At 44.9% G+C, this 12,530-nt stretch overlaps 2 protein-coding genes across 2 annotated transcripts; both read left to right on the plus strand.

Moving 5' to 3' along the window:
* Nucleotides 1-318: 318 nt before the first annotated feature.
* GGS22DRAFT_175969 (uncharacterized protein) lies at nt 319-2,361 on the plus strand. The gene is made up of 3 exons (XM_047963345.1): nt 319-1,132; nt 1,195-1,750; nt 1,817-2,361. Exons 1-3 carry the CDS (start codon nt 911-913, stop codon nt 2,122-2,124), a joined length of 1,086 nt encoding a protein of 361 aa, XP_047813973.1. The 5' UTR covers nt 319-910; the 3' UTR covers nt 2,125-2,361.
* Nucleotides 2,362-8,300: 5,939 nt separating this feature from the next.
* Nucleotides 8,301-12,084, plus strand: GGS22DRAFT_100200 (AEX-3 domain-containing protein). The gene is made up of 5 exons (XM_047957655.1): nt 8,301-8,865; nt 8,923-9,942; nt 10,001-10,237; nt 10,291-10,744; nt 10,803-12,084. Exons 1-5 carry the CDS (start codon nt 8,476-8,478, stop codon nt 11,381-11,383), a joined length of 2,682 nt encoding a protein of 893 aa, XP_047813974.1. The 5' UTR covers nt 8,301-8,475; the 3' UTR covers nt 11,384-12,084.
* Nucleotides 12,085-12,530: the final 446 nt, after the last annotated feature.

The following is a 12,530-nucleotide window of genomic DNA, read 5'->3' on the forward strand; positions in this document are numbered from 1 at the left end:
TACAAATACCCCTAGGTAATAAGTAGGGAGGTTACCGAACGGTCGGGAGCTCCTTTGTATGGTAAAGAAACTGATTGTTACATAGATCTGCGGGAAATTTTACTTTTCGTTATCAAGCTGTCAAGGTGAGAATTCCCCCTGATCCGGGGTCTAAAAAGAACCTCGCTCACCGGAACGTACCCCCGGTTCGTCCCGTTCGGTCCGCCGGGGTTGACAGGTCGCAGATCATCCGCTTTCTATTCCTATTCTAGATAGTGACCTGACATTGATGAATTATTACCATATTTCCTGGTATAATGCTTTAGGGCACAGCGTTTTGCCAATTCTCGCTTCTCGTAATCCGATTAAAAACCCCCAGGCTGCGAACTCGTACCCCAACATTACCTAAGTCTAGGCATTGGACCCATCTTACGGCTATCCACTGAGCTGCCTGGGGCAACGAGCTGTGCACGTCCGCACGCACGACAAATATTTTCCCAGTAAGATTATGTGGCAGTAATAATCCTGGTACCTCTCATACAACCAAGATTAGGCGAAAGACGACGTACCAGACATCGCGTTTCATTCTGATCTCTCTATTGGTTCCCATCCTGGTGGCGATCGGTCGTCGACGCTCTTCGCAACTCTGAAATGTTACTGCTTACTCGCTCATCAAGGGGTTCGGTGGAGTCTCAAATCATACCAAATACCCAGCAACAAAAACTTTGGGAACCACCAGCGAGGTTCTCGGTGGCTGCAGATTTGCAGGGGGCTTTGTTAATTGGTATTTCTCTTGCCCAAAAGAGGTCTGTTTCCCACCTTGACATAAATCGGTCGTAGCCTCTCTTCTTGCTTGTGTCTGTGTCGAACGCCGTCGTCTTCGATGTGAATATCTACAATACTGTCCGATTCTTTTTTTTAATAGGCTCACATGGCTACTCAGGGCCGATTGAATGGTCAGGAGTTGATCGACTCGGCCTGGAAGCAACAACCGTTCGAACCGGTAGGATTTGCTGCCACTGTCAGTCGTGTTCAGATCGCATTGCTGGTCCTCACCACCCTACTCATAGGGCTTCGAATATGGGCTCGAGGTTGGATTTTTCGTGACTTGAAGATCTGGGGATGGGACGACACTCTTGCGCTCCTTAGTTATGTACGTCGATGAAATGGCCACACTATGCATTAACATCACTAACACGAGGCCCCTTTGCGCAGGCCACTTTTATACCCTCTTGCGTATTCACCATATACGCTTGCCAATATGGGCTCGCGACTGCGGATGCCGAGCTGACGGATAGTCTGAAAGCCAGAGCCGCCCTGTACATGGGTTATTGGCAAATGCACTATGCTTGCTCGTCAAACTTAGTCAAGGCGGGTATTGCTGTCGCCCTGTTGCGTTTGACGACGACCCAAAAGACATACCGAGTTATCATCCTTGGTATCCTGATATCGACTCCCATCTTTACAGTTGCTGTGCTCATCGTCCTAATCTCTACGTGCCGTCCCTTGGGATCTCAATGGGATTTGGCTTTGGGTTCTTGCGGGGTTCACACCGCCATGGCTTACCTCAGCTACATCTTCACTGTTTTCACTGTGATCCTCGACTGGGCGTGCGCGATGATTCCTTATCTTCTCCTGAAGGACCTCGAAATGCGACGGCATGTCAAGATATCACTCATAGTTGTCCTAGCTTTTGGAAGTTTGGCAGGAGTTTGCGCTATCATTCGACTACCATTTCTGAAGTATTATCTTATAGAAGAGGATCAGCTACGTAAGTCATCCTCATCCCCTTATAGGAAATTTGAGGTTTCTGATCATTGATATTGATATATTTTAGTTGGATTTGCGAACATCATACTCTGGTCTAATGTCGAGAACGGTATCGGAATTATTGCTGCAGCCCTGCCGCCTATACGTAAACTCTTCAGGTATTACGGAACGACAAAAGACCGGTCGTCTAACAATAAGACGGGGGCCCTGAAGACGATAGGGGGCACGCCATTAACTAAGAATACTGTATCGACTCAGTTAAAGAACTTGAGCCCGAGGAATACAAAGCGGTCGGAATTGGGCTCCGAGGGAAGCGGGCCTTGGAATAGACTTGACGGCGACAGTTCCAGCAAGGAGAACATGATAGTGCTTTGATTCCGCAAGAGCGGGTTAGGAAAAGTTATAATGTAATATCCCAATGCTGGCGGAGCCTGAGCAGTAGGATTTTGAAATTAATCATATTAGTAACTGCTGACATGTACGCTAGAGACTACTCAATATTCTAGAAATAGCGGTGCTGATCTTTCGATTCTATTCTTGACAATGTCCCTCGTCATGTCATTTGTTAAACTCCATTGTATACCTAGTAACGTGGAATTGTGACCACAAGAATCCTCATTGTTTTGAAGGGCTGCCAGACATTTAAATGCCCTGATTAATACAGTATCATTGTGTGATGTACCTATCGTACATATATTCATGGCAGAATCCTCAGGACATCATTCATTTAATCCCTTTATACATATTAGATACCCAGTAAGTGATACCTAGGCAGATATTAGGTACCTAGGTAGGTACAGAAAGGGGGAGCGCCGGAATATTTCATCGCCATCCAAATCAAAAGCAAATGATAGCGAACTTTTAGCACCAGCCACCCCGAATCTAGGTTGTGGTTTTTACATACCTACTTAGGTACCTAGTAGATACCTAGATTTGGTTACAATGCGCATTCACACTTGCGTATCTCGATAATGAATAGGCGAGAGGTTAAGGGGTTTGAAAATCGAGCATCGAAGGCCATTTTTCGATTGCATGGAGGTGAACTAACTTGGTCAATTTGAGAATCTCTAGGTTGGAAATGCAAGTCACGTTTGATTTTCAAGCTCCCGACCTCGAGCATACAGATTCCCGGATCCTGCCTACTTACTTAGGTAGACACTAGGCAGCTAGATTGACACGCCTTGGGGTAGTCTCGAAGCGCCCAGCCCGTTCATCTCACGTTGTGTGACGTGAGGTCGATCAGGATAAATGCTACTGTAGAACTTGATTATGTGAGAGGAGCTCACCCAATTCGTTGTGACTCTATTAGCAAGTTCTCGGGAATAAAAGTATGGTGTGAAAAGAATGATTTGATTTTTGAAACATCGCCGATAGTTTACCATCGAAAATCGGGATTTTCCATCTAGTACAGTGCCCTTCCAGGTCAGTGCGGACGCCCCACATCTGAACTCTTAACATATATCAGGCTTGGCACCTGTCGGCCAGCTGCAAGATTTGAGTGCCCCTTATTTTAACTCAATTACTTCTCATAATTAACTGTTTTTTTATTCTAAAAAGGCGTTCCTCCATGAAGTACACTGAGAACTTAATGATCTCGAAAAAATTATATTAATTAAACGCATTTATACGTTGCGAGATTTGATCTTGAAATTGAAGATTCAGATTGCAGCTGCCAGAAAGGCTTGGCATGTTAGGAGTTCAAATGTGGGGCGTCCGGACTGACCTGGAAGGTCACTGTAGGTACCTACCTACTTATCTATGGCATTCTATGCGAGCACTTCTAAACCATTATCGATTTCATAATTCAATTCCCGATATGATATCCAGAGATACTAGTATGCCTTTAGAAGCCCCAGAAGGTGTATTGTTTGCTTAGGGGCTCGAACTTGACATATATAATCCAAGTACGCGTCTAATTACATAGGTAGGTAGGTATGTACCTACCTGGGTAGTTACCTCCATATCTGGCGGTATAGGAACGACGTATACACATTAAAGTTAATTTAAATACCGATAGATGGGGAAGTTTTAAACAAGGCTTGAAGTAAAGATGTTTCAATTTGATATTCACGTAATATGTTAATTAAGTAGTGAATAACCCCAGTGACTACAGTTTTGGAAGACGAAGGCTATATAATTATTATACATTTAGTATATTAGTAATAAGAGAAGACCTCTTAATCTACCTAACCTTTAAACCTGAGACGTGAAAAATAAGTAATATTCTAAGATATCAATCGAGAAATGCATATATGATTTAAGCGTATCTTGAACCATGTTGATCAGGCCAGCTTTATTAGGTACCTATTAAACAAACACCAACTAACCAACACCCCTGGGACTCACCGGGAAAAGAGACACATGTCTGGAGACTCCTTGGAATCGCGGCGGAAATTGAACGCAAAAGGCCAGCAATTTTCGCAAGATGCTGTAAATTACAACCAACCGGTTAAAGATATGGTTACATACCTAGGTAAGTATTTATCATTTTAACGGAGGCGCTGAAAACAACGAGAGTAATACCTTCAAATATTCGCGGTGTTCGATTTAAAAATGATCAAGCGATGAGCTCAACGTTGAACTCGTGGGGAAATCCGAACACCATTAGAAATGTCGATGTAATTGGCGTGGATAAGTCTAGGGAGGTATGCGATGAAAAAAGGTAATTTTAACACCTTAATAAGTCGCCCTTGTCAACTCAAACACAGGAGTAGTACCATTAATTATGTCGACACGCTGCTGGGACGTTAGATATATATACCTAGGTAGGTTGAAATATATTCTTAATAATGATATAAAGGAATGGGTAGGTATGTTTCAAGTTCGCTCGAAATAAAACAAGAAGAAATAAATATGTACATACCTACCTAGTACCTAAGTAGAAGCGATATTTTTATTGATGCCGACACTTTAGGTTCGGATCGCCAAGCTGAGAAACAATCACGTGGGGGAGTTTTTAAGTACCCACCTAGTACCTACTTAGCCATAAGCTCGGATCGCACGCTAGTTTTAACTGGACGCTAACGTTAGGCGAATGTAGCCAAACGACGTCTTAAAGAAGCTAGACCAGGGGTAAACCAAGATCCCAATCAACATTGGAGTCAAATACTGCGGGTCCTAGGCTTTACTAGGTAATTCTTATTACTACCTAGGTATAAGCTGATAACGTATCCATACGTAACTAAGTGCTATTATGTAGAATTCCAAGCCTACAATGCCTTAAGGAGGCAAGAAGTATTAAATATCATTAATAGTAAAGAAAGCTGTAGTGAGAATATCGTTAGTAATTTGATTTAATACGTTTGTGTAGTATTAGTTGCCTGGGAATTACTATATTGAAACACGTGGGATCGGCCGTCAATTTTATGCGGTGATCATATCTGGAACGTTTAGTGAATGTCTCATTGCTTCAAAAGTTCTCTAGCTACCAATTAGTGTATTACCTGCCTTGGTGGTTGGTTAAACGTTAAGGTAATCAACTAAAGCGGCCACAAGGTAAATATTATTCGGTAAACTGGGCTTTGAAAAGATACGCTGTTGACTTGTCATTGCATAGTGATAGTGACATTCCGTATTTTTTTTTTTTTTTTAGCTTGCCGGGGAATTTTAGGACTCATATTGACCTAATAGTTGCGACGTAATGTGATAGTAAGTCGACTGATGACAAGATGTCAAAATCACAACGATGATGTGTGATTCAAAAGTTATCGCACGTAGGAAGAGCAGGGTAAAGTTGCAAGGCCGGGGATAGGTTTTACTAACATAACTCTTCTAATCCCATCCCCTTGCATATCTCTTTTTCTTATGCTCCTAGTCTACGCTGTACTATGCCTATACTGATGTATGAGGGGCGATCAGTCAGCAAGCTTCTGCAAGTCGCAACTGAACCGATTGGTAAAATATATCATCACGGCGCATCGTAGTGGCGTTCTTGGCCTACATAGCGGTTGAGGTCTGATGTGATTCCGAAACATTAATACGCCTGAAGCCGTCGATTCGGTGGGCGGAGGCATGCTAATATTGATGCCGGCAGCTGTTTCGTATGAATTGTACAGCGCGTCCGGGCAGTAGTGTTGCATCCCGCCTTGCATCTGCATCTGCAGCTATTTCGATGTTAGAGAATACTTTGGTGTTTGACCTACTAGGTACCCAATCCGCGGTTGAGTTTGCGCAAGTATGTCCATTATGCCACGTGTGAAGTGATCTAGAGCAGTATGTATTATCGAGGAGAGCAAGTCCATTGCTCAGGAACTGAATTGTCCAGCTATTAGGTAGGTAGGTGTGTAGGAAATATGCCTCATAATATTAGTCCACGTTTTTAAAGGATTTGCCGTGTTTCTTGTCAAAGTGTTTAAACTGTTTACGTTGAATGGAGGGGCAATGGAGGGATGAACCATTGTCGTGGGTCATAGCGTGCATAAGTTCGTATGTATAACATAGGAGTGGGAAATGAAGAATATCTACTTGCATACCTCGGTATTTAGGTACATATGTACCTACCTAGTACATGATAGCCCTTCACTTCAAAAGCTGATTAAATAGATCATAAAGTCGATCAATGATGATAGTAGGAGATTTTACGGGTGCTGATATTGTAAGGTGAAATAAAAAGAGCATTAAATGATAGAATATGTATTGTAGTATGCAAGTTTATACATTGATATTGTCATACCTTCACTATTCCTAGGTATGCACTCCATATTCATTCATTCAACTATTATTTTCCGTACTGTGTCACTTCCTTCTCCCCTGTCTTTGGTTCTTGACCGAGACTTCTAAACTAGGATTGTAGAATACCTACTAAGGCAAGCACAACTTAGTATGTAGATAGGTCGCTTGAGGCTTTCAGTCGCTGATAAGCTGATGAGCTGAATAACCGAGAGCCAGTAGTAGTTTAAGCTATCACATACCGTGTTCTCACCGGACTTATCTCTTAAGACGGCGCTTGAATCTTCACGATATCTATTACGTACCTACATTAATGTCTCGTAAACCTAGGCTTGAAAAGAATATATATTTTCATTGTTCCCGTCGCAACTTTCAGCTTTTCTATGACTTAGGATATATTAAACGTCGAACAATATAATCATAGCATTCATGACATGGTCAACGAGGAATATCTTGAAAAGGCTTCACTGCCTTCCGGGTTGTTATACTCCATTTAATTCACACTGTGTTTATTCAGAGTGGGTAGGAAAGAAAGCCCCATTTTCTTCTGTGTTAATGTTAGACCTTATCCAGCTCACCATCATAGGCTATTTGGTGAGAGTCAATGTTTCTGTTAATCGTTGAACCTTTTCTTGCTAGGTGTCTATCATTGCATAAACCTAAAAAGCGGTAGCATCTCGATGCGCATGAGCTTAATTCGATCGTTGGGAAATTCTATGTCATTGTTGCTTTTGTTAGACGGTGAACCGTTCGATGATGATTTTCGGAGTGGCTTTCATGATAACGGGCTGGCAGCGGACCCCTTTCTTCTTAGGTAGGCCATTTCGGGGCTTTACAGCTGCAGCAGCTCTTAGTTCTCCCACGTCGTCCCACTTTACATCCTTAAATGATTATTTTATTGGCTGATATCTGAAATATGGTGGACCGACCTAAATTTTGAGATTGCTAGGGACCCTGGCTCTTGGTTGCACGAAAAGGTTGGTCTAACCAGGGGATAGCTTGATACCCCTTGTCAAAATAGTCCTTGAAGGTATTAGATACACAAAAACTGTTACATCTATAGTCGGGCACGTTAGTTTTGATGAAACAATCGGTAGCATCTCTCAAGCAAAGTTTAAACCAGGCACTAATCGCATCAAGGCCTCTTTCACCTACAGCAGGGTATTCGTTACATAGTCCCTTTGTCACCTCTTTGAGTGCCGATCCCCTGGCACGCTAAACGACCTGTACCACTTTCGGCCGTCGAAACCCACTTGTTATTTCCCCGTCCCTCGCAAATTGTAACACGGGCAGCAGCTGGAGCGACGGTCTATGATTTTTTTCTTGAAGCTTTCCTCGTTTGGTCGTGTCACAACTCGTCACTGTCGATATGCTACATACTACATAACACGCACATAATAATACATTAATACATCTATAGTGTTCTCCTAGCACATCCTAGGCCTTTGTTCATTATTTTATCGTTTATTTCTAATGTCAGGGGGGTCCTCAAGCTTGTATTGCTCAATTCAATTCACTAAAGAGGCAATTCGAGCGCGCATTGACTCTCATTGCTTCGGTCTATCGGCGCAAATCTCCCTTCTTGCCCTTCCACCTCTACCTACCTACCTAGGTACCCGACACGCACACCCTTTTCTACCACGCAATAATAATACCAATACCATTCATTCTCTTTCACGTTTCGTCTCTCCTTTTCCCTTTTCTTGAGCGACATCTCCTCCACCATCCCTCCCACCTATTTCCTCTACTCCCCCCCACTTGAGAAGTTGCAGCCAGACTGTACATTCTGTCACCCTTATTCTGACAGCAAGCTGCTGCTCGTCCAGTCGATGAGTACTGGCTTGGTGGCTTGTTTCTGATCCTCCAGGTCGGAAAACAACTCACGGGAGGTTCCTTAATTGGAACAGGTTCGAACCATTATCTTTTGGTAATCGATTTGGATCCGGGCTGGTCAGTAACTTGATTTCGTCTGGTTACCGTTGCGAGAGGATTGGAATCCGAAATAGAAACCAAAAGACCTTTAACAAGATAAGGAAAGTAATCTAATCCGGGTTCATCATGGCACCTTCACTTAACACGCATTCCTCCTTCACGCGCCCGCGTACCAGCGAACGTGATGCCCGACCCAGCACACGCGATCAAGGCGACACCAACTTGATAATACCCAGTAGGACATCGTCTCTCCACTCTCGCATCACCCAACCGATTCCTTCTACTCTTAATGGGAAACCTCAACAACGAACCCCGAAGACTTTGACCCATGCCTACATGGTCTGCGGTGTTGGAAGAGAGCCATCCCAATGGGTCAAGGCTCCCTCACCAGCTCAGGGCAAAATTGGCCACATGAAGGGGGCAGTTGGCCAATTTTGGTTACCAGAGATCTTGGGAAGCAGTCCCCGTCTTGAGCAAGACAATGAAGTCGCGCGATCTTTACATGCTGCTATGAGGGTACGTAATCTTGGAGGGGGGACGGAAATTCCTGTACTCGCTAACTCGCTATACTAGGCCTGTTTCCCTCATGATGTCGAGATCTGCACTGGTCGCAGCCAACCTCACTGCGTCCACCATGCATTTGTCCTTCAACAAGATTCATCTCACACCCTCTATGGTATATGTCTACGGGTTTGGTCGAGGGCTGATGAGAAGAGGGCGGACACTATTAGGGACCTAAGGAAGCGCACCGAGACGGATTATTACGACAGCCCCGACGAGACTTACTGGATTCCTTACTGCTTATCATTCCTTTCTCGATACCCCCTCTACAATTTGTTGGGTGACTACTTGCGAGGAATGTGGATCCACTGGAATAAGGCTACAAACCTCTTTCATGCTGAAGAAGTGTCGCGTATTCTAAGTTTCCCTGCACCGAGGCTGAACGATCTGGTCCGAATAGACATGAAAGACTATGCTCTCTGTTACCAGTTCCCCTCCTCGCCGACAGGATTTCAGAACTTCGCCATGTGGCCGCTATGGACCTGTCTTTCGATTCCAAACATCGTAGGCGTTATTGAGGCCGCGATATCACCTACTAGGCGTATAATATTTGTGAGCCACTACCCTGCGATGTTGACTATGGCCGCCGAGACTGTTCGATTCTGTGTTAGAGTCTATGAATGGAGTGGTCTCTACGTACCAGTCGTACACGCTCGCCACGCCAAGGAGTTGGTGGAGGAACCAGGGCCGTACATACTTGGTATTACGGCCGAATGTCGATCTCTATTCACTGCCCCGAACGACGCACTAGTCGTGGATTTGGACCGCAACTTCGTGCTTACATCTAACCCGCCAACTACCTTGAACGCAAACCAGCGTAACAAGTTTGTTACTCGACTAACTCAGGCATTGAATGGCGATGTCACGCCGTCTGGTGTTCCTCAGCACTTACGCTCTGCATACGGCGGTGGTAAGCTAGTGCCTGCTGGTCAAATCATCGTAATGCGCGGGGAGGTCGAGTCTATTCAGGACCCCGAGTGGTGGAACCAGGACGCCGTCATGGCAGTGATGGATCATGTCTGTGAGAAGCTGGTACGTGCTTTATCCCCATCGTATAAACGTTTAGTGACGCTAATATATTTTGACCCAGGGCCGCAACACTGGTTTGAAGGCTGTTTTCGGGGGTTCGGTTAAGAAGCCCCTAATGACGAAGGTTTCGATGAGACATCTTAATGAGATTGTCCGAGAGCGTAACCAATATTCTCGCGATGCTCTGGAGGCGTGGCAAGATTTCATTAACCTTAAGGGCCGTATGGACACCGAGCTTAACAAGGTCACGAAGCGAAACAACTACCTGGTAGAAGAGTTGGAGAGCTGGAAACAACAGGTACAAACATTTATTTTAGCAGAGTTGCTGCACAGTGCTAATGTGAACAATAGTTCCTTAAATTCCAAGCATTCGCCGAGCAACTCACGAAGGAGACCCAGGATCTCAAGGTAAAGATCGAAACCCACAAGAGGGAGAATAGACGACTTGCTGGCCTCATCGATCAACAGAAAGATGATAATGCTCGTCTTTCTGTGCGTCTCACCGGCACCGAGAAGCAGCGAGACGATGCTCTTGAGGCCCTTGTGCTGCAACAAGAGATTGCAGAGGAGCTTGAGCGGGAACGCAAGAGAAACAAGAAGGAACTTGCGGCACTTCAACATACTAACGTTACCATCGTTCGACAACGTGACGAAGCCCGTCGTGTCGTCCTTCATCTACGTAGTCTGATTGGTGGCCAGTCTCACCACATGGAACATCTAGTTCAGTCATTGACTACGCGTGATGACTTGACCAGTGAGATTGAGGAAGGATTTGATGAAGAAGATGAAGTAGAAACAAGTGATGGTAAGCGGAAATATCAATTCATTGGGTCATTCTCGGAGGCTAACATTTTATTTCCTAGACCGTTTATTGAAACATGCTAGCCGAGCAAGCAAGCGTGTTTCTACTGCTAGCTTCAGCGACGTGGCCGATCGCCACCTTAAGGATAAGACTGATGCTATCTCTCATATTATCCGGAATATTGCCGAGCAATGTCAAGCCGCTGTGGAGGGTTTGCAGCTCGCCCAAGATGCCGAGATCGAATCATCCAGATCACCCCGTCGTGCAAGCAACCTCTCCACGGCCTCTAGCAATGACGGCCACGATCACTCGGCTGCCACTTCCGAGGTTGGCGACGATAGTCTTCTGCACCCCTCCGGGCGTGCCTCCTCCATCCCTCCCACTCCGGATCTAATCCCCAACCGGAGCAGTACCTCGATGTCGATGGCGTCAACAATGACTACCCCTGAGCGGGCAAGTCAGCAATACAGCATCCACAACGACATTCCTACTAAGATTGTCGAGGATGACGAAGATGACCTAGCTGAGCGCAGCGAGAATGAGGCTGTATCTCATGAGCCGGGTGTCGTGGGGAAGCATGCTGAGAGCCTGATTCACCGTCCATCCGGTGCCAGAATAAGTGCTCTGGGCGGCACTCGCTAAAGCTGGGGTGTTGACTTGGTGCATGTATGGAGTCGGTGGCGATACGTTTCGAAAATTTCTGTCTGAGAGACTTTGTTAAGGAGGACAAGTCGTCTATATCTTTTTTACCTCCAATACCTGTGCATATGGACTTTTTGCTTATACCTCTGGTTATCTGTTTTTTGTGGACTTCTACGGCGTTCTACTCTACGAAGAGTCTTCTCGGATTTTCGCTCTTTGCGTTTCCTACTTATTTTTTACCTTTTTCAAACTCCGCCTTAATTTTCCTTGAGATAAAAGCAACTCGAGTTGGTAGTCTATTCGTTAGGCGTAAATATGCCTACCAGGTTACGCAGTTGGAGACGTGAGGGAAAGACATGACGGAGGAGTCATTTGTCTCTTTTGTGTATATCGGTAAATGCTCTCTGTCCAAAGTCGAGGATGATGGATGCGTTTACCTTTAATTACTGCCGCTTGTATCTTTCGTGCAGTGCTGGGCAAATATGAGATACTTTGACTATGCAGTTTATGCCAACTTACTCTCAGCTTCGTGATTTCATTCCTCTGTCGTCACGTTTTGGTTTTGTGGCTCCTTAGATGATATCCGCTTTCTTGAACCTCAGCCTGAAGTATTTAGATTAGCTGCTTTGAAGACAATCAAATTACTCCTTGTCTTCCACATTATATTTCATGTCCCTAAATTCATTTTACTTGACCATCGCGGATGGTATATATCTATGGAAGTATTCGTAGGTATGCAATCTAGAAGATATTACAAGTTAGTGATTCGATCTGATCGTATAACTAGGTACCTGGGCTGCTGGGTACTAGGTATGTAGGTACTGTAGACCTGTACACACAACTAAATCTTTGAATGTAAGGTAGGTACGAAGTACCTAGTGGTACTACCTAGTAACACTTGTAGGGCAAAGCGGATTTGCGCTGTGAGTGGACCCAATTATCGTATCCATACGATAATTGGGTCCACTATGAGGCTGATCAGCCATGGTTCTGCTAGGAAAGGGGTTGAGCGCAACGGGATAACCCGCACCTCCCTAGACGTTCTAGGCCTTACAGGGCGGAAACAGGGCTGCCCACCGCTTGTTGAGCTCGATACGGAAACGCAAAGACCAGAGTCTACGGGGCGACTTGGGGATATTACGGACGT

This window comes from Annulohypoxylon maeteangense, assembly GCF_022496945.1.
Source record: "Annulohypoxylon maeteangense strain CBS 123835 unplaced genomic scaffold GGS22scaffold_31, whole genome shotgun sequence".
In the NCBI taxonomy this organism is placed as follows: Eukaryota; Fungi; Ascomycota; class Sordariomycetes; order Xylariales; family Hypoxylaceae; genus Annulohypoxylon; species Annulohypoxylon maeteangense.